Here is a 23,484-nt window from a genome sequence, read left to right on the forward strand (position 1 = left end):
TAATTTAGGTACTGTAACTAAAACTGCAACTTGAAAATCAATTAAAAGGAGTATAGCAGTAGGAATATACTACCGACCACTTGACCAGGATGGTGAGTGACTGAAACGCTCAAGGAGATTAGAGAGACTACAAAAACAGAAAACCGAATAATAAAGGGGATTTCAACTAACCCTATGCTTACTGGGTTTGTTTCACCACAGGACAGGATGCAGAGATAAAATTTCTAGACACCATTAATGACTGCTTCTTGGAGCAGCTAGTCCTGGAACCCACAAAAGGAGAGGCAATTTTTGATATTTTTGATTTTGAATATAGCTGAACCACTTGGTGATAGCGACCACAACGTAATTTAATTTAATTTAACAATCGGAGGGCAGAAGGGGGGAAGAATAACAAAAGAACCCACTATAGTAGAATTTAACTTCAAAAAGGGGGAACTATACAAAAAATGAGGGAGCCAGTTAAATGGAAATTAAAAGGAACAGTCAGAAGAGTTAAATGCCTGCAAGCTGCATGGAAAAAAAGACCATAAATAAAGAGTAAACTAAATGTATACCCCAAATAAAAAACAAAAACAGTAAGAGGACCAAAATAATACCAACATGGTTAAACAGCAGAGTAAAAGAGGCAGTTAGAAGCAAAAAGGCATCCTTTAAAAAAATGAAAGTCAAATCCTACAGAGGAAAATAGAAAGGAGCATAAAGTCCAGAAGGTCAAGTGTAAAATAATTAGGCAGATCAAAAAAGAATTTGAAGAGCAAATAGCAAAACAGCATTTTTTTAAATTACATCAGATGCAGGAAGCCTGCCAACAATAAGTGGGGCCACTGGACAGTCATGGTACTAAAGGAGCTCTCAAGAAAGATGAGGACATTGTGGAGAAGCTAAATGAATTCTTTCCTTCAGTCTTCATTGCAGCGAATGGGAGGGAGATTCCCAACCCTGAGCCACTCTTTTTAGATGAAAAATCTGAGTATATTTTGGAACAAATTGATAAATTAAACAGTAATAAATCACTAGAACCAGATGGTATTTCCCCCAAGAGTTTTGAAGGAACTCAGATATGATACTGAAGAACTCACTGTGGAACATAACCTATCGATTAAATCAGCCTCTATACCAGATGACTGGAGGATTACTCAGCTAATGCCGATAAAAAAAAAAAAAAAAGGCTCCAGAGACAATTTTAGCAAATAAAGGCCGGTAAGCCTAACTTCAGTACCAGACAAACTGGTTGAAATTATAGTAAAGAACAGAATTATCAGACACATACATGAACACAATATACTGGGGATGAGTCAACATGGCTTTTGTAAAGGGAAATCATGTCTCACCAATCTATTAGAATTCTTTGAGGGTGTCAACAAGCACGTGGACAAGGGTGATCCAGTTGGCATAGTGTATCCTGATTTTTGGAAAGCCTTTACCAAGATCCCTCACCAAAGGCTCTTAAGCAAAGTAAGCAGTCATGGGATAAGAGGGAAGGTCCTTTCAAGGATCAGTAACTGGTTAAAAGACAGAAAGCAAAGAGTAGGAATAAAGAGTCAGTTTTCACAATGGAAAGTAGTAGAGTAGCAGGGTCCCTCAAGGATCTGTACTGGGACTTGTGCTGTTCAACATATTCATAAATGATTTGGAAAAGGAAGTAAAAAGTGAAGTGGCTAAGTTCGCTGATGATACAAAATTACTCAAGACGGTTAAGTCCTTAAGCTGACTGTGAAGAGTTACAAAGAGAACTCACTAAACTGGATGACTAGGCAACAAAATGTCAGATGAAATTCAATTTTGACAAATGCAAAGTAATGCACACTGAAATAATCCCTACTGTACATTCAAAATGATGGGGTCTAAATTAGCTGTTACCACTCAAGAAAGACACCAGTCATCATAGCTACTTCTCTGAGAACATCTGCTCTATGTGCAGCGGCAGACAAAATAAGCTAATAAAATATCAGGAACCGTTAGGGAAAGGGATACATCTCAAAAACAATACATTAGAACTGGAAAAATTACACAGAAGGGCAACAAAAATGGTTAGGGGTATGGAACAGTTTCCATATGAAGAGAGATGAAAAAGATTAAGATGGTTCGGCTCAGGAGAGAGACGACTAAGGGGGAATACGATAGAGATCTTTAAATAATGTATGTGTGGAGAAAGTGAATAGGGAAACGTTATTTACCCCTTCACATAACACAAGAATCAATGGGGTACACTCAATGAAATAACATAAGGAAGTACTTCACACAATGCATAGTCAGCCTGTGGAATTCATTGCCAGGGGATGTTGTGAAGGCCAAAAGTATAACTGAGTTCAAAAAGGCATTAGATAAATTCATGGAAGATATTTGCCAAGATGGTTAGGGACATAACCGATGCTCCAGGTGTGTCCCTAAACCTCTGACTGCCAGAACCTGGGAACGGACAACAGGGGATTGATCACTCTATAATTGCCCTGTCCATTCTCTCTGAAGCATCTGGCACTATTCACTATTGGAAGACAGGATACATGGACCATGGTCTGACACAGTATGGCCATTATGTTCATGAATATACACGAAAGCCTGATGTCACAGAAGCATATCTTTGTTTCCAGATCTTGGAACTATAATCAAAGCATCTGAATCGGTAAAGAAAATTGAATTGAACATTTATACAAAATAAATGTAGTTGGTCACTTATTTTCTGTATTCCCTTTGCTATTTCAAAAATTAATGTATGACTATTAGGGCTGTCAAGTGTTTAAAAAAATTAATCGATTAATCGCGTGATTAAAAAAATTAATCGCAATTAATCGCACTGTTAAACAATAATATAATACCATTTATTTAAATATTTGTGGATGTTTTCTACATTTTCAAATATATTGATTTCAATTACAACACAGAATACAAAGTGTGCAGTGCTCACTTCATATTTATTTTTTATTACAAACATTTGCATTGTACATAAACTTCAGATCACCTCACTGAAGTACTGTAGCGCAATCTCTTTATCATGAAAGTTGAAATTACAAATGTAAAATTATGTAAAAAAGAATAACTGCACTTCACAATAAAACAATGTAAAACTTTAGAGCCTACAAGTCCACTCAGTCCTACTTCTTGGTCAGCCAATCACTCAGACAAACAAGCATTCAGTATTGGGGGGGGGGAGGAGGGAAGTAAGCAATGACTTGTGCAGGAGGAGGGCCTGGGAAGACAGGGGGTGACAATGGGGAGGAGCAATCAATAATTTGTGCAGGAGGAGGGTGAGGAAGGTGTCTTGTGCTGCTTCTGGAAGGGTGGTTTCTGGTACCGGGCTCGCCAGGCTCGACTCCTTTTACTGAGCTAGGTGGGCTCCCTTCAGCTGCGTGAGCCCTTGTTTGCAAGGGAGGGTGGATTTTACCTCAGGGACTCATCATACTGCAGAGGAGGAGAGGCTGGTGCAGGGAGGCTGAGCTTGCCAGGCCCATGTTCTCTATGGGGTACCCCCAGAGCGAACGGCCGGCTAGAGCAATGGGGCACGACGCGGGGGGTGGTCCCGTGAGTGAGGGGCCGGCCAGGAACAATAGGGTACAGGCTGGCTAGGGTGACAATACGTCCTGTTTTGGCCAGGACAGGCCCCCTTTTCAGCTCTGTCCCAGCCATCCCTAGTTTTTCACCAAAATTGGGCATTTGTCCCGGCTGCAAGGCAGAGCAGAGGGTGGCAGCTGCTCCCTGGTGATCAGCTGAAGGCAGCACTGCCCGCCAGCAGGAAAGTGGAAAAATCTGCTGCTGGTGGGCAGTGCTGGCTTCAGAGCTGACCCCTGGGTGGCGCAGAGCTTGGGGGGTGGGGAGAGAAAGAGACATCAGCCTCAGACAGGCAAGACACGGAGCTCGGGGGAAAGGGCATCAGCCTCAGCCAGGGGAGGCGCGGAGGTCAGGGGTGGGGATCAGCCTCAGCTGGGGGAGGTGCGGAGATCGGGGGGGGGGGTCCGCCCTCACCCGGGGGAGGCGTGGCTCTGGGGGGGGGGGGGCAGCTCTCCCCCCCCTTTTTTTTTTGCTCCGCCGGCGGCGCCCCCCCCTTTTTTTTTGCTCCACCACCGCCCCCCCGCCGCCCCCATGTGTCCCGATATTTTCTTCCTCTCATCTGTTAACCCTACAAGGGAGAACCCTGGCCATCCTGTTTTTACCTTAAAAAATATGGTCACCCTAGTAGAGATCGCGGGGGAGGGTGTGTGTGTGTGTGTGTGGAGATCTCTACTTTGCTGCTGGAGCTGGGATGAGAACCACTTCTTTCTCTAGCCTCTTCTCTTCCCGCCCTCTGGTGGCAGCTTGCGTTACTGCACCTGACCAACAGGCTCTCCAGAGCAGGTCATGCTGCCCTCCCGCCCAGAGGGTCTGCGATTAACACGTGTTAAAAAAATTAATGCGTTAACAGTAGTTAATTGACAACCCTAATGACTATATTTCCTCTTATCAATACAATCTCTGCTCCTCTGTTACTTGCTAGTTCTGTGTTGGGAGCACACTGCCTGTACTTCCTTTCACTCAGACCTTTTTCCCGATCTTCCTATTCACAGAACGTAGCAGCTGCTGAAGACTAGCTTCCATACAGGCCCTTTCAGGATCCTACTTTCAAGATGCAGTTTTAGATACCCTATGTAGCAGAACTAATGGGCTTAAATTGCAGCAAGGGAGATTTAGGTTGGACATTCGGAAAAACTTCCTAACTGTCAGGATGGTTAAGCACTGGAACAAATTGCCTAGGGAGGTTGTGTAATCTCCATCATTGGAGATTTTTAAGAGGTTAGACAAACACCAGTCAGAGATGGTCTAGATAATACTTAGTCCTGCCATGAGGGCAGGGGACTGGATTAGATGACCTCTCGAGGTCCCTTCCAGTCCTATGATTCTATGTAAATTAGACAATTTTACACAACATTTATTAAAGACAGCAGTGCCCAACCTTTTCAGCTTGAGGGTCAAACATTATTTTAAAAAGGTTAAGAGACACAAACTACTGAGGGGCAGAGAATTGTTCCACTCCCTTACCAATACTCAGGCACCACAAAGGGGAGGGAAAAATAATTTAAAAATCCCATGTTGGGATCTTTCCACTATGAGAAAGTCCCTAGAAAGCACAGAGCTATCTCCTATACCTCCCTCCCTGCAGCAGAGGGCAAGGAGAGGATGACTGAAGCCTGCACTCTGGCTATCCCTCAGGTGGTGCCATCATCTCTAGGGAACTACTGCCACCTGATTTCCTAATGCAAATAAGACACAGAGAATCGGGGAGCTATAACTAGAGGTTGGTTCTCAGCTTCTCCTCCTTTTTCCCTTCTCCTTGGCTGCCCTGGGTATCTAGCTGTGTACAGGAAAGGAGCAATCCTTTGCTAGAAGCTCCCCTCTGCTTGGGCACAGTGAATCAAGCTTCTGCCCGGACATCCTTGGGCCTCCCACAGGGAAGCAGGAAATTGAGTAGTCAGTTAGTAACTTACTTCCCTGTTTTTCCAATCCAACAGCCAGCTGGGCTGCTATTGAGCAACGGGTAGAGGTGAAAAGACAGCAGCTGCTCAGAGCTCATGCCAGAGCTGATTGTAAGGTCTTGTCTACACTACCACTTAAGTCGACATAAAAAAAAAAAACCCTGAGCGACGTAACTTACATCTACTTAACGCGGTGTCTACACCGCACTATGTCTGTGGGAGATGTTCTCCCATCAACATAGCTTCTGCCTCTCGTTGAGGTGGATTAATTACATCGATGGGAGAGAACTCTCCCGTCGACTTACCGCGTCTTCATCAGAGCTGATAAATTGCAGCAGCGCCGATTTAGTGCAGTAGTGAAAAGCCCTAAGATGTAGAGGAGGCAGTGTAAGGCAACAGGCAACCTGAGTCACAGGTTGGATATCACTGAATTAAAATAATTAGTGTAAGTATTTTCTTGGAAAATATAGTACAAGCTATAGAATAGAAATCATGTACTTACTGCCTCTACAGTCTTGGGAAACAATCCATCACAGAGTAAGACACTAGTATTAAGTTTGAGGAAACAAGTAATCTTTGAATGACAATGGAGTATGATTCATAGGACTGAACTCATGTAGGCAGACGGCGCCTACTTTGTGTGTGCACCACCACTGGCTGTTGTTTTTCTTTGCTTTTTGTTGTTTTCAGATATTAAGGGCTCTAGCTTTTTTCCAACAATCCTGAGACCTAGAAGCTTTTTTATTATTATTTATGAAAACTGATATTCTTATATATCCATATGAATCCAGGAGCAGCTTTAAGTAAAACATCAAATATCAGAAGATCCATAATAAAATTGCAAGAGCAGGCAACAATGTAGATATTACCTGTGTGGATGCGGCTATGCCTCTCCAGCTGACTTGGTTTAGCAAAAGCCTTTTCACAAGTATCACATTTAAACACTCGTGGCTTCTGGGAACTTAGTGAAGGTCCAGCCTGATGGGTTTGCATGTGCTCCTAATCAAAATATGGAAGAGGAAATGGCTTTATAAATTCATTTTTTAACAAACATGTTTATTTATATTTTTGGACCAATAGCAGAGGACTTTAGTCATCAACAGAAATAAGAGTGAGGAAGATAGAAGCTGATATTCTGTTTTTTAAAAATGGCAGAGGTCATTTTCTAAATGAAATTTGAGTAATGGTTGAGTGATGCAAGAAGATTTTCTTTGTCATTCCATGTAGTTTATATACTTTTGTTATCACAGTTAACAGGCTAAACATTCATCTGGCATTTGAGAAGTCCTTTCCCACACCCAGAAGGCATATTTTTGAGCAAATGAGATTTAGCCTTCAACATTTGGTTCACTGTAGTTATTAATGGTGTTTATAATAGGTGTTTCTGAAATACACTGCAAATGGTGGGATTTTTTATTGCTTTGTGTGTTAACTGAACACTGAACATATGGGGTAATCTTGTACATATTAGACAGCTGAAGCAAAATAAAGCCATCCATTTGTGTGATACTATTCCTTGAAATTGTTTCTATGTTTTCTTTAACCAAATCCCTTTCCTCCTCACTGTTTACATCTAGAGCCCACAAAAAGAGTTTCTAACAGAAGCAACTTCTGGGATTCTTGTAGTATTCGATATGTCAAATTCTGCCCACAGATATAAGCAAACAAAACTTTATAGGACACAATTTTCAATGATTCATTTTTTACGTATTTGATCCCGCGTGACTCATCCTTTTAATTCTTCCCTGATGCTGTATATGCATGGGCATGCAGGCACATTACATAACATCAGGAATAACGAAACATCAGGGATGATTAATCATTTTGCACACCTGGAAGCTCTGGTTCCACAAATTACATAATCCACTAAATATGACAACAACTAACTCTGCCCATGCAATGCTTAAGCTCCTGCTATAAAGAAAAAAAAATCATATTTGATAATTTTGTGTCTGTTAAATAGCATCTTCAGAACTTCTGGAGAATAATTAGGTCTTCTGCAGAATTTAGAGACAGCTGAAACTTGTTGCTTAACAACTACATCTATTTTGCCATGCCCATTCCATTCGGCCACCAGATGAATGCTTCCAAAACATTAAACTGGAATCATAACTTACTAAAATGGGAAGGATGTTGGCAAAATGGAGAGGTTCAGAGAAGAGCCACAAAAATGATTAGAGGTTTAGAAAACATGCCTTATAATGAATGACAGACTCAAGGAGCTTAATCAAACAGAAGATTAAGGAGTGACCTGATTACAGTCTATATGTACCTAAATGGAGAAAAAATATTTAATAATGGTATCTTCAGAGTCTGGCAGACAAAAGTATAACACAATCCAATGGCTGGAAGTTGAAGCTAGACAAATTCAGACTGTAAATAAAGCGTACATTTTTAACAGTGAGAGTAGTCATTGGAGCAGTTTACTAACACTTTTAAAATCAAGATTGGATGTTTTTCTAAAATATATGCCCTGGAGATTATTTGGAGGATGTTTGGGCCTATGTTATGGTGCAGGTCAGACTAGATGATAACAACAGTATTTTTTGGCCTTGGAATCTACGAATCTATGAAATTAACATCCTTTGATTAAAACAGCTATATAACTGGGCTAAACCTTAGTCAATTGGGCAGGATGGACTAGTGAAAATGCTGTTTAGCAGAAAAAAAATTACACAAAACATTTTAATTTCCAGCCCATTGCATCTTAATTAGTCCCAACTCCGTGACTTCTGAGTAGTGAGCAGTAAGAATAAGAATGACTATTACAAAGATATAATCAGAAAAATATCTGTGTCATAAATATAAATAATCTCAAGTATTTTATCATAATGGGTTAGCCTCCCTGACAAAAACAGGCATTTCAAAGCTCTTCTGGTGTAGCAGGGAATTTCTACACTCAAGATGCTGATATTTACCTAACAGAATTGGATGTGATCTCTTAAAAGAATTAGTTGCTTAGAGGTGATATAAGATTTTCTTATACTCTCCCTTGTAAGCCTTTGTACCAAGATGGTCTGGGCCCCTTGCAGAGCTAGGCATCTGTCCCCACACTTCTGAGATGTCTCGCTCAAAAAAGTATGAGTTGGCTGTACTTCCATGGGTGAATAAATCCACTTGTGGTATCCCCAAAATCTTTTTGGTTTTTATTTGGAATACTATTTTGTTCAGGGCCCATTCTGAGGTCTCTCCCCTCCAGCAGCAAACCAGGTAACCTTTTGATGTGCAGGAATCTTATGAAAATCTATTGTATTGTATCTGCTGAATTGTTTCTAGTGTTTCATTTTCAGAGGCTAACTCCTTGCTTTTCCCTGGCTATGTATATTTGCTATTGTTGTGGTGTTGCCTGATTGATTAGATGTCCCCCACCCCTTTGTGTTCAAATGTTTGGAATTAAAAACAGAAAAATTAAGTCATGGCTCACATTGGCTTTGATCACCTTGCAATATGACCTTGCATGAGGCGACTATGTGCATTCTTCATTTCTTCCACCAAACGGAGGGAACTCGGAGGGAACCAATTTAGTGACTACTGTTCCTCCCTGTTTTATATTGAGGTCAAATGCTTGGAGTGGTCTTATATACAGCCTTGCCCAGGCAGGATCCCAATACATGACACCAGTGGTAATAGACAATGTATCCTGGATTGCTGGGACTGGATGTCTTTGAATCTACAAGGTTTTAGCTTGGAATTTAATTCCAGGGTTAGAACAATTATGTCCCAGACATATAGAGGGTATTTCTTTCCTAGGTAGTATATTCTCTGGAATTCGATTCAGTATACTTCAGGTTCATGATGTAACCATGTTCCTAGAGAACTATCTGGGCTCTCTGTGTTGCTATCTTTGAGATCTGACTCTTATCAGTATTTTGTCCAGAAATAGCTAACAGATGGGTGCCTGATGACCACCTCCCTACTGGCTTTGTGAAAATCCTTGGAGTTAACAACAGGTGAAATGGAAGTGTTCTAAACTGGAAGTGGTGTCTTATCTATATGTAAATAGAAAAACCTGCAATGGCAACCTCCAAACTTGCAGGTATATTTTTACTGGCTCTTACATGGGGAAATAGTCTCCTGAAGAGAATGCAACTGTTAACATTTCCATTCTGAATCTGGATTTCTTCATATTTGTTGTGATGTTTGTGGTCTAGTAACGCCCCCATTTTGGGATCTGTTTTTTACCATGAAGTCATGGTAGAATCTTTCTGGTAATGGGACAGTTCCTTTGGCCCCAAGTCAGAGAAAATACAGCTTTTTTTTTTTTGATAGTTTGATGTTTACCATCATTGAGAGAGGGAATGATTATGAAAAAAAGCGATTGAAGTTTAAACTAATCGATGAGTGAACCCTCACTGCAGCACAGGATTTGTCTTGTTTGCTGAGGCAGTCAAACTGGATTGGAAGCAAAAGAAGAATGCTTCCCAGGACTTTTACTGACATGCAGTTCTTTTTTTTTTGCCAGTCACCAGATGAGAAGGACCTCCAGTGTTTCTGTTCCAGGACCATCTTTCTACTGGTTTCCATATTACTTTTGGAATATGTTGCTGAGAACAGGGCTAAAGAACTACTTCCACTAGCTGGGACTGAACTCTTTCCCGATGGTTCTTAGAAGAATTTGACAGGGAATGTTTGTATTTTTCTATATTCTCTGCTATTTTCATACGTGGGCTTCAAGTATCCTTTCATCAGAAAACACAGGACCTGCTTTAAGTAGTTATTTGCTGTCCAGTGTCTGAGTCGTATTTGCATCCTAGCAACTGAGGGCGTTAGAGGCCACAGCCTCACAGGAAAATGCATTCAGGTGTGTTCTATGAAGGATGTGGTTACTGTAATCTCTCATTATGAAGAAACTTTATCTGGTTAAGGGATCTGCATAGGGTTGCTCTAGCACAGAGGTCGGCAACCTTTCAGAAGTGGTGTGCCGAGTCTTCATTTATTCACTCTAATTTAAGGTTTCGCGTGCCAATAATACATTTTAACGTTTTTTAGAAGGTCTCTTTCTAAAAGTCTATAATATATAACTAAACTATTGTTGTATGTAAAGTAAATAAGGTTTTTAAAATGTTTAAGAAGCTTCATTTAAAATTCAATTAAAATGCAGAGCCCCCCGGACCGGTGGCCAGGACCCGGGCAGTGTGAGTGCCACTGAAAATCAGCTCACGTGCCGCCTTCGGCATGCGTGCCATAGGTTGCCTACGCCTGGTCTAGCAGATCAAATGTGTGCCACAGCTGCTTGCATCAAGACAGTGACAGATTCAAAACTCTCTGGCAAAGTGAGCTTTCAAAGAAGCCATCTCTGCATCTGCCTTTGAGGTCAGGGTCAGATTCCCCTTCAGACCAATAAAATTTTATAAAATCTCATTAGCTGTTTACAAATCCTCTTGGTTTTAAGTGAGACAGTGTCACTTACCTAATTATATTCTCCAGATAATTTTGACATGGCAGGTTTGCTTCCCTTTACCTGGCTGAATACCCTGCATTTCTGCACAGGGTAACAAAATAGACAGGGGTTAATAGTCTTTCCTGCGTGTCTTGTTCCTTCTTTTCAAGTTTGATGCAAAAAGAGCTGTTTTTTCTAGAAATAAGCCTGACGAGTACTGCAATCTCAAGTTTTTTCTTCTTAGATTTTTATTTCAAGGTTTCTTCCTTTTGACATTGCTCAGCTTTTTGTGAAGGTCCATGCCTTGTGTTTAAGAATGGAGTGCCTTTAAAAAAAAAAGTTAAGCTAGTAACAAGCCAGTTTCTCTTCCCCATCTACCTCCGAGGAAAGGAAAATCTATTTAAATATGATTGTCTGACAATTTTTGCATGTTTGACAGCATGTCTGCCTGTTTCCCCAAGCTGGAGAGAACCCTCTTTAGTACTAAAGTAGGGACTGCATGAGTTTTGGTAAAGTTATCTTAAAGAAGAGCTGTTCTTATAGAAGTGGAGGTATTGGCATTTACCTCAGTCTGAAGTGTAAAAAGATCATCTACATCAGAAGTGCAGCAATTTTGTAGATGTAGCCTTCCTGATACCTGTAATGAATGCTCCATGCTTGCTGCTGAAAAATTCTTGCTGTGCTAGAATTTTTCTGGAACATTATTTATATGCCATGGTTTTATGAAGGTCATCTGTGGACCGAGAATAAGTCTGGCAGAGCTCACTCTTTGCCGAGGAAAGGAGGGGCGCTTCAGAGATGATTTTTTGCCTTTTAGGAGAGTATTTGTTTACCTAGCCACATGCAGCAGTGAAAGGGACTGGCAAAAGAGCACTTTGAGAACAATAATTAGAAAACGCCAAAGTAAAATAATATTTACTCCTTCTTGTAAAGCCCAAATACTATGAGACTGCTCACTCTTTCCAGAAATTCTGAAAAAACACTAAGACGATAGTAACAAAATAAGGAAAGTAAAAAAAAAAAAAAAAAAACCACTTTGGAAAGCAGGAGCCTTCATACTTGCTATCTGCCCTGATGCAGAAGGCAGAACAACTGGAAGTCAAATGGACCTGGGTACTAAGCCACAAGCCTCACCGGTCTCCATATTCTGCAAAGAGAGGAGACACCCAGAAGTCAGGACTAATGGAGATGGTCTGAATTAGATTTGCAGAATTAAAGTTAATTTCTGTTTCAATACATTTCACCTACAGAGTTAAACACCATTAGAAAACTGAAATATTGAATTAATAGTCTCTTTGAAAATGCAAAACAATATAATTCCCCACAAATATATTTGTTTTGGTATTTTTAATAATTCTAGAGGCACTATTATTTACATGCCAGAGTAGTGTCTTTTTAAGTATTTCAGTAGAGATCTGCGGTACAAAAAGATATATCTATTGCTACAGAGAGAGAGAGAGAGAGAGAGAGAGAAAGAGAGATTTTTGCACAGAAAAGCTCATGTGATGCATGTCTTGCTCCCTAATACCAAAAAGGAAAGATTAAGCAGATGACAAGTATCTTTAATTCATTTACATGACTAAAAATCTAGAGCAAAAGAATGAGTGAACATATTAACCGGGAATTAAGTTATTACCAAGTACCTTGAGATGTGTTGCCCGTTTGAAGGCTTTATTGCAAACATGGCACACATGAATTCTCTCCTTGCCATGAACCTCTTTACTGTGGTGCATTAACATCGTGGCTGAAGAAAAGGTCTGACTACATTCAAAACATTGGTGTACACGGCCCTCTTTTTCTTGATTACCCTTAGTCAGGTTAGAAGAAACCTCAGCCACCTGTAACAATTTATAAAACATGATTATACATTCAAAATTGGAGGAGGACACTCAAAAACCAACAGAATTATTTTTCTTGTTATGTACTCTAGTCTGATCAATGTATTTTCAAAGGAATCAGATGAGCTGGGCACCAAACATCAATAAAAAGAACAGAACGAGATTAGGGGGAAATATAAATTTGTGTTTGGTCATTCCTCCTATGCCTCTGGCAACTTTTTTTAAATGGAAGATTCACTAGATACATGCAATATCTGAAAATAAACAGACAATATATTGTGGTATTAAGGGTACATGGTGTGCATGCAGTCAAGTCTATGGAGAGCTAATTCAGAATATTCTTTAGATAGAAGAGATTTTAAAATCACATATTTCAGTACTGGAAAGAAAAAGGACAAAGTAGATAATTGCTGCTTCTTAAGTTGTCACTAAAACCTTCCAAAATATATAAATTGTCTTACAGGATAATTTCCTTTGACTTATGTCCCTATCAATCCATCACTGTGGACTCCCTCTCTGTGAGCAAAGACTAGAGGGAGTTCAAGCATTGTGCCTGAAAGATCCAGGTTTATACCTTAACTACTTGGCGTCCCACCAGGAGAGTACTTTCAAAGCCATAAACAATAACTCAGATTAAATATTTAATTGTGAATAATCTTTTTTGTGAACTACTGTATGTACACAAACTATCCTTGAAAGAGTGTAGGAAAAAAATAAGACGTAGTCAACTGCTAGCCTTGGGAGAGTCCTTATTGAAAGAGACATTAATCAAAAATATCGGGTAAGAGATTTTCCATTCCTCATGCTGTCCTATTTCCCCCACCTCCCCCAATCTATTTATCACTAGGGAAGATAGTGAGAAGTAACACTTATCAAGAGTGCAGGGGTAGTAATTGAGAGAGAATGTCAGAAATAAAGTAGATTTTGGTGAAACCAAGTCAAATGAGTGGCCATTTTGGCAAGTGGGACAGTTGATCCATAGTTCAAGATCACAACAGGCAAAGAGGTGGTCGGGTCAGGTGATGGATGAAATGGGATATCAACAAATGGGGTATTTGGTGAAGGATTGGGGCAGCAGACGAGAGCTATAAGTAACTGAAGGAAGAATGAAGTCTGATGAGTTCTACTTGAAAGAGGAGTGGGAGAGAATCGAGAGTCTGTAGGAAGAGGAGGAATCTGACACTCTCTGTATCGTTCTTTGGGTAGGATATACAGTGTGGAGAGAGAAAATTAATATCTCCATATTAGAACACAACTTCAAGGGTCAGGGATGTGGGGAGTAGGAAGTGGACAGGACTGTGGTATTCTTTTGTAGAAGAGTGAAAAAGGGAAGAGAAAAATAGTGGTCTTAGCAATGAAATTGGGAGCGTATGGGACCCTAAGGGACAGGAAGGGTGACAGAGCAAGGTGTGATTGGTGAGGAATAAAGGGCGATGTAGACAGGGCAAGGTTGGGTTAGATGTTACTCGATGCAAAAAGAGTGGCATTATGGGATGGTGGCAGCAGCGAGATGTAGAATTGTCATGGAGTTCCAAGGAGGCTGTGAGGTGAACCTGGCAATGAGTGAAGGGAGAAAAAAGAATGGAAAGAGAAATGGTGATGTAGGGCAGTGAGAAGGGAAGATAGAGCGGAACAAGAGGGTGTCCGGAACAAAGTAATGGAGGACAACTATGATGAGCATGGTTGCTAGAAGTCAAAAATCAAGTAAGTAGTGAAGCAATTAAAAATGTGTGTGTGGCGGGGAAAAAAAAACACATGAGCTGCAGAAAAGTTAGAGCAATGAAATTCACTGTATCAATCAATTGGGGTAATGAATTCATGCAAAAATTATTAGGTGACAATTTATTATGAAGAAAATTGAGGGCAATGAAACAGTTACAAATATGGAAAATCAAGTGATCAACTGATGAATCAATATGCAGAGAATGAGACGATCAAAGGGATAATGAAGTGCTCAATCACTCAAAGAGCAGCCCACTAAATGATGAATTCATTAAGACACAGCTGAGAGGGCATCTCCAGAGACTGTTAGTATCTAAAACTTTCACCATTGAAAGATGGCATGACACCATTGAGGAGGATAAGGAAGCTGTAGAGATATGCTCCTCAGGTCCTTCAATCCTGTCCCCTGAACTCTTCAGAGATAGGAAAGGTGGCAGCAGTAGTCTATTAACTCTGGATTTTTCCACACACACCTTTCCCCAACCCTGTACAAATCTATTGTTCCCAGTGAAACAGATTTTAATGGAAGATTTTGGGCAGAGAGAGAGAGAAAAGCAGATACCTGGTGTAGATGGGCCCAGGCCATTGACAACCTTGAAGATTAGAATAGTTTACAGGTTGTGATCCTAGTTTTGACCCACATCTCCTTATTTGGCAGTTTACTATTTTGCTCTATACAGATTTCTGTAAGATTTGATTATCTCTTCAAATTAACAATGAAATGGAACAGTCTTTTCTGCTTAGAACTGAAAGATAAGCATTACTCTCACTTTTTCCTCTTCTTTTTGTAAAAGTGTATGACAAGAGGATTAATAACACTACTACTCACTGACACAAAACTGAAAGTTATTTTTGGCTGTGGTCCAGCCTCTTGATGCTCATTTTTTGGTTACTTTTTTAAAAAAAAATTGTTTCTCGAGGCAAGGAGAGAACATCTTCTTGGATGAATAAGACATTACCCCCAAGTCCAAGCTTTATATTCATCTCAGAACAAGAGGTGAAATCCAAATGGCATAGTACTCCTTCATACCTTTTAGTCTAAAAACAATGTTTTTTCAACTGCTTGAGAGCGGTAATGGTTGGGGACAGCCTACTTGTTAAACAGCATTTTTTACTGAGTGGTTTCTGAAAGCTTAGGAAAATGGAGGAAACTATTTCCCAAAACGAGGGGGAAAGGTCAAGAATGATAAACAAAGGGAAGTGTCCCTGTTACTTTATGAGGAATTAAAAGAGGAAAGCTTCAGGAGAACTTGAATTGCTGCATCTAGCTACTGATGGGAGGCAGAGCTAGCAGAAAGGAGAGTACTTCGGGCTTAAGCCCAAAGTTTACTGCCAAGGCATTCAATCTTCCTACAATCTTTGCACACAAGGGGAAGTTCCACAATAATTGATTGATGGAAGAGTTATACAAAATTAACTTTTCTGCATAGATTCTTGAAAAAATGTGGGTAAATGACACCAGGTGATACCTGTGGACCAATGGCAAGTCCAATGAGAGTGGGAGGGAGGAAGGCCAGATTGTATGAGACATAACAGAGTCCAAATATTGTACCATAGTTCTAGACAACACAAAAGCAGAATTGGGTAGGTGGTTTTGAACAACAGCTTTCCTCTATGTTATCTGGGATACTACAGCCTAGATCACCCTTCTTAATGATCTGCTATTTTAAAGCAATTAATAACTTAAGTGGAGACTGTTGCATGTAATCCTTCCCTTGCGTAACCTCAAAGGAGAGTCAAATAGCATTTTTACTGTAATCATACTGTAACTGTGAGAAATTCAATACCCAATAAAAATTTCCTTATCAATTTAAAATATTTCAGTGTAGTTCTTTTATTACTAACCAGTACATAAGTGTTTTTAGAGCTTTGAAAGAACCTTGATGGCCAAATGTAAAGGCCAGACTCAGTTTGTTTAGTCTGTAGAAGAAATTCTAGATTGAAACTGAATCTGTTAAACCAAAGTAAAAGGTGCTGACCTGTGTCTAGACTAAAGAAGAGGTCGATATTAGGTCTGGGTTAGCTAAAACATTTTAAATAATCGGGACCTAAACTCAACCATTGAGGTTTCCTCATCTAGACAAAGCCACAAACCCTATTTTTCACATATAAGGGGAGATGATGTGCGCCAGAATAAACATTTTCTGTGATGTTTTCTGGATTAATGTGTCAAGTACCACCAACATTCTCATAAGCAGCCCTCAATTTTGCAAACGTTTACTCACATGCTTAACATTAAGCCCATAAGTTGTATCACTAATACCTGTGGGACTACTCAAGTGCTTAAAATTAAGCAAGTGCGTAAGTACTTTATTCAATTAAAAAAAAAAAAAAAAAAAGGATTGCACCAAAGCTAACTACAATATGAAAAGCTTGTTCTCTGTCCAGTTTCTTGAATGCAGGTAGTCTATTCCCCAAATGGTAAGATGATTTTTAAGATTTCTTAAGTGTATAGCAGGTAAGGACAGTTTGCAAGGGAGAAAAAGTTAGTTGCCTTTTATAAGGCAGGGGTCGCTTGCTGGAGGATTCTCTGCGACTTGAAGTCTTTAAATCATGATTTGGGGACTTCAACAGCTGAGTCAAGGGAGAGAATTATTCCAGGAGTGGGTGGGTCAGCTTTTGTGGCCTGCATCATGCGGGAGGTCAGACTAGATGATCATAATGGTCCCTTCTGACCTTAAAGTCTATGAGTCTATAAAGTAACCAAGGAGATTCAGGTTTATCAATGAAGAATAAAAACTGATAATTATGAATATTAGGAAAATTAATGTGTCATCTATTTGATAACAACATCCATCTATTTGTCTATTTTTACCTAACAGATTTTTTCCCATAGGTCTCTGGCTTGCATGATTTATACAAGAAATAACTAATTTAGTGAGACTGATTTCCCCCCCCCTACACTCACACTATTTAATACATGAGGAATTTCTGCAAGAGACTAATGCTCTTTGTAGAAAGAACTGAAAGAAAAGGGTGATAATATATTTAGTGTGACTGTATTTGTGATGTAACCATTTTCTGAAGTGCAATATGATCCACTAAAAAAAGTTATAGGGCTAGCATTTGTGTGTTTTACAGATCATGAGCCAGAGATACTTGTACCAGATGGAGCTTCATTTCAATATATCTGTAGTTAGTGCACATAATTAAAATGGACAGACAAAAAACCAAAGTCTTCCATCTTAAAGTATAACATAGCTAGAAATGGAAGCACAGTATTTTATTAGATAGAATGTAATTTTAATAAAGCATCTGAACTGGTAATCTAAAAAGCTCTTAACCAGCTCAATGGCTATGAGCAATAAGGGTGGTAAGAGGGAATGACCCTGTCATACTTCAAAATAAGGAGGAGGAGAGTAAGGCCTCACTTAGAAGAATTCAGTAAAAAGGCATTTATGTAATAGAAATGGATTTTTAACTTTGACCAATACATACCTTTATGTTCTGGAAAAGAAGGAACACTGGTGATTAGATATTTTGTATATATTCAATGGCAATTCCGAGCATACATGTGTATCAGATGCATGAAGGTGCATAAAGTTCTGGTGTAGTCTGTTTCTATTCTTTCTTTAGCAAAGACCACTTGCTCAAAAGCAGAGTTAGAAAGTGACGCACTTTTTACCAAACAAAATTCACAATTTTTGAAAGGATTTGGAAATGAGGGCACGACATGCCTATAAACCTGTAGACTGTGCAAGTCACAGGAACTTTTCCATTTCTTTTATTTCTTGAGCACAAGTAAAATTTTCAAAAGTTTCAGTGACATAGAAGTCGAAAGCCCATTTTCAAAAGGGATTTAGGCACTTAGGAGCCTACAAGTGAAATGGTTAAAAGTGCCTAAGTCCAATTAAAATTCATCTGGATTTAAGTGCCGAAGCTACTTAGGCATTTTAAAAAATTTTGTCCCACATTTTTTTTTAAAGGAAATAACTTGAGGCTGCTTAAGAACTTATTTAAAAATTCAGTAATTTCTAGAATGAGATAATTGACTCAAACATGACACAGCACATATTAATGTATATGAAATTATTTAGGATAGTCATTGGCTAAAGAAGATTTATAGAATTTCAATAAGAATTAAACTAGAAAACAGAAATGGTAGATTACGTTTATTAAGTCAAGTGCAATGTAAAGCACATTGAAAAGAATAGTTTAAACTGCAAATATACACTAATGGGTCCTAAATTAGTTGTAACCTCACAGAAAAAGATTGAAGTGTGGGCAGCAATACCAAGATGTCAGCAATGGTTAAATAAAAACAAACATGATGCTACTGTAACCTGTATGAAAAGGGAAATAGGGAAAAGTATTATACACAATAGGCAAATTGCAGTTACAGTGTGACCTTTACTAGTGTGTTCATATTGGTCACTTCATCTCAGAAGAGACATGGTAAGAGAAAAGGGCAGTGAAAGTTATTTGACACACTGCGATGGTGGAAATCATGCATATATTGAAAAGGCTAGGATTAGTTTGAAAAGAAGAAGGGTAAAAGGAGATATATATTTGTATTTTTAAAGCATACATTTTTAAAACAGAATTTTGGACACTAGAAATAGTCAAAATCAAATTTAGACCATAATTTATGCACCTTGCAGCAGTGATTATGCATGGAACTGCAGAAACTACATGCATAAATTATGTTTCTTGTCACCTGCAATATTAAAAATCTAAGTCTATATGAATTCTAAGACAAAAGTAATGGCAACATGGAAGTTATGGATGAGAATACAAAACAGTTATTCATAGTCAGTACATTACAGGGATGTTGTAATTCTCCCAAAACCAATCATTATAAAGCCAGGAAATTAAGAGTTAAGATTAAACTTAATGTTATGAATCGGCAATGCACAGATACTAAACCTTAACTTGCCCTGTACTGATGCCATACAATTATCACACTATTATGAGTAAGGTATTTTCATGGTTGAGGTTCCATATATGATGAAATTCGTTTTCAAATATTATATTTTTTCTTTTTCCCCCTCCTTATTGTAATTTGATACAGAATTGACAGAAAACTTGCTATTAATCTTTTAAAAATTCTTCAAATGTAATCCATGCACAAGATTTAAGCAAGTTTCAACTACATGCAAAGTCTGGAGCGTCTGCATTATTCTGTAATTAAAATCACTGAGGAGGTGGGAGGGGGAAGAGCTTGGAGTGCCAACTTTCTTTAAGGACCCATTTTAAAGCCTGAACTAGTTAATAGATTTAATTGGAAATTCTCATAAAATTTATTCTATACTCAAAAAGTGCTGTACTTATCAAGAAGATATCAGGTATTTTTTCATAGTTAACAAAGAGCCTGAATCCCTGCTTTAAGTGCAAAATCAACATAGTCTTAACTATAAAGCTACAGCCTCCATAATAAGCTACTTTAAGATAAAGTTAAAAAATTATATGAAACTCTGCTTCTGAACAAACAGATCATTTTCATATCTGATTAAAGTCATGTTTTTATACATAAAAGTACACAAATAAACTACATCTACCTGATATGTTATTTCATCAGAGTTTGTAGATGCTGAATGTGGTGTATGGCTCACCAGTATGACTTGTTGTGAGCCCGAACCGCTTTGGCTGGAGAGACTAGAATCTGTGAGTAAAGCAGGGAATTGCTGACCCTATCAAAATAAAATTATTCAAGTGATTGTATTTACAGCACAGTCAATTGTCATAATTAACCAGTAATCCTAAAAGAATTATAAAATGGGGTTAAATAGAAACTCCTTTTATCATTCAAGACTACTCTTTAAAAAGATTACTTCAAACATCAGTCTGAACAATTTTTTTTTTTTTTTAAATAAACTAGCCCTTTCAGGCCATTGGGGGTTAAAAATATATCCGAATAAGCATATCAACTCTGCTAAATCCACATATCTTAAAGTGTCACAAAGTGTCATCTGAAATTAAACCACAATGTATTACTGCCACCTCCACATAGCAGGAAGTCACCAGACCAATGGTATAATACGTTATAACATTATATATTTTGATATACCATTTGCATGGTATATCATGCCAGATATACCTTTATAAGTGGTTTGGGAAGCCCACCATTTTTATGTTTCCAACTCAAGATAAATATTTTTCATGCAAAACTGAAGAGATTGGGGGATAACTGGGAATGTAGTCGCCTCCACAGATTTTGTTTCACTATGTTTAATCATACTGTGTGTGTGTGTGTGTGTGTGTGTGTGTGTGTGTGTGTGTGTGTGTGACTACCTCCCCCGCCCCAATCCACTGAAAATAAATAAGCAAACAACTTAGTCCTAGTTCAGCAAAGACAGAAGCCAGCAGTGGTTTTCACATATTAAGATTGAAGGGAAATGTCAATCACAGAGGAGCTGGCTGTACATTTGGCCTATGTACAACACCTAAATGTAGTTAGTGATATTAAAGTCTAACTTTCAAGGACAAAAAATGTAATTCAGCTAAAAATTATATGTAGAGGTAAGTTATTGCTAAATGTGCAAATGGTTCTGCTTTGCTACCAACCACTGAAGTCCTTTTTAATGTGAAGCAATAGGGATTTTTTCTTCATACTACTTGCTAATGAACCTTTAGTTCTATTGACATATTGGAAAAGTTCCTAAACCATGGCTCATGAACCACGTACAGATAGTGTCGGAGAGCCAGGTGGTCACATAGTGGTGGCGTGCATTATTTTTTCCAGCTGCTAATTTATTTTAAAAAGACAGTTACCAACTATAATAAATACTCTCCCATTATTTTCCACAAAAGAAACAGGTGTATTGACACAGAAATTATGTGGTCACAAATGGATAGACAGCAGGTTCACAAGACAACATACTAAAAGTCTGGTACACGCTACAAAATATTTTGGAGGCCTGGACCTAAAGTCACTGATTACTATGCACCAGCATTTTCAAGATGAAAATTAATATCTTATTTAAGTCTCTATAGGTTTATTCACATTCACAAATACTTGCTCCTAGAGGAAGGTACCACTGTGAACCTTTACATAATGTGTATTCCATCACTATCTCACACTGGGGTTTCTCCTATTAATTTTCCTAACTGGACATGAAATGGAAGAGGTCACTGGGATTTACTGTTAAAATTTCTAAAATGTGTTCTTGTATTGTGACTAATTTGTCTAATTTTGATTAAGTAGAAATCACTATTACAAACCCAGTGAACTTTCTCTTGTACGGCAGTGTTACAAAGTAGATAGGAGCAAGGAGCAGAGTTACATATCTTACAACACATGGAAAGAACAGTTTCTTGCCTTATAGCAACTGAGACTCTGACATGATGTAGACAGTGTCAATCTCATTGTAGGTGTGCATGCACCTGACACACACCAGACCAGATTATACTCGTTATGAGGGTTGCACAGGCATCCTTGTGCTCCCATCTGAGGGATAAATGGTGGAGGGGTCATGATGCTTCCTCAGTTCCTTTGCAATTCAAAGCCCACATTGCAGACTACTCTGAAAAATGGGGATGGAGGGTTGATCATGGGACCACACTGATTACAGCATCTCAAAGAACCAGAGTTACTGTAAGGAAGGTAAGCATTCTTTTCTCTTCAAGTACAATGTGTGTCACTGACTAGCAAGCAGTCTCCGCCTCGGATGGTGGGAGTAAGAAGCCACAGCTGTACCAATCAAAAGCTATATCTACACTTACGATGGTGTGTAAAGGAGACACTTTACACTCCCACCTAGCATGGGTATAAGTAGCAGCATAGATGGCAATGCATGGCTTAGGTGAGCAGAGTGCCCTACCTAAACAGCCAAGATATATAGCCTACACAACTCTGTACATGCCCAAGCAGTGCTTCCTATGTCTGCACTGCTATTTTTAGTGTCCCATTGCCTCAGCCTTTCCCCACCACATCTTCATATAATTTTTAGCTGAATTACATTTTTTGTCCTTGAAAGTTAGACATTAATATCACTGACTACATACTGCTGCTGGAGCCTCTCACTGTCATGTGTAGCTATACCCTCCGATGTCAGGTGTGAACAGAGCCTGCCTTTCACTGCAGCATGTAGCTACACATGTAGTACCTGTATTCTACACACTGCCCTAAGATGTAGCCAAAGATTGCAATCCCACTTTTGGTGTCTGCCCTGGCTATCATGTCAAGTGCATATTTTTAAGAAGATCAGAGTTACTCCACGTATTGCTTTGAAAATCTCTGAGATCAGCACATTTCTGAAGCAGGCCAACGATGTTGCCTGTGCTGTGTTCAGCAGCGCTCCTTCTTGTTTAGCAAGACAAGCTCACTGACTAGCTGGTAACAAATGGAAATGCACTCTGTGATCGGCTTTGAGAGTCTCTGGGAAGATATTGCTTGGCTTTTACATACATCCAATAAAGCCACGAAGAGACCGAGCGAGTTTGAAGGGCTTTGTCCTGTCTAAATAGTAAAGTAGGGCTCTGGAGACATCCAGAGTGTGAAGTTTCTTTTCTCCTGGAGAAAACAAGTGTGATTTTGAGAAGAAGACTGCCAAGATGAGTGACTTATTCTGATGGAATTCTCAGACCACCTAGGGGGATGAACTTGGGGAGTGGACTCATCACCACCTTATCCCTGTTAAAACGATGTGTACGGTGGTCCAGCCATAAGGATTTGGATCTTGCTGACTTTCCATACCAACTAAGATGATTGTATTGATGGTAGGTGGTATAATGAACATTTTGATGAAGGGCCAAAGGGAGGTCTCTAACTGGATGTCAGGCACGAAGGAAGACCTTAATAAATCTCACCACTGTACGGTGTGAAAAACTGTAGCAGCATATAGTCCAGAATCTGGAATCAGGGTTTCAACAAGATTCACATTATTTTGGGCTGCCTATATGCAAAAATTTCACCATTTTGAAAAATACGTCCTGCTACGAGTTTTCCTGCTCTGCATAAGAATCTCTTGAACCTGCAACAATCTGTGTCATGAATGCTCATCTACACAGTATCAAAGGCAGCTGTGTGCAACAAGTGCAAGTAGAGGTGCAGTATCTGTCCCCAGTTCAGAGACACTATGTCTGGGCAAATAAGGGAGGCATATTGGAGGTTGGCTGGACATCTATAATAGGTCTGACAGACAAAATTGTCCCTGCC

At 39.2% G+C, this 23,484-nt stretch overlaps 1 protein-coding gene across 1 annotated transcript in view; it reads right to left on the reverse strand.

Annotated features, from left to right (window-relative positions):
* The window catches only part of ZNF236 (zinc finger protein 236), a 195,418-nt gene that overhangs the window by 15,302 nt on the left and 156,632 nt on the right, over positions 1–23,484 (reverse strand). The window contains exons 29-31 of the mRNA XM_024212120.2: positions 19,886–20,017; positions 12,471–12,665; positions 6,317–6,446 (exon numbers count right to left, since the gene is read on the reverse strand). Coding sequence (XP_024067888.1) covers positions 6,317–6,446; positions 12,471–12,665; positions 19,886–20,017 — 457 coding nt within the window. The remainder of the gene's footprint in view (positions 1–6,316; positions 6,447–12,470; positions 12,666–19,885; positions 20,018–23,484) is intronic.

The sequence above is a fragment of the Terrapene carolina genome, unplaced genomic scaffold (genome assembly GCF_002925995.2).
Source record: "Terrapene carolina triunguis isolate 2854851 unplaced genomic scaffold, T_m_triunguis-2.0 Scaffold58, whole genome shotgun sequence".
Lineage (NCBI taxonomy): Eukaryota > Metazoa > Chordata > Testudines > Emydidae > Terrapene > Terrapene triunguis.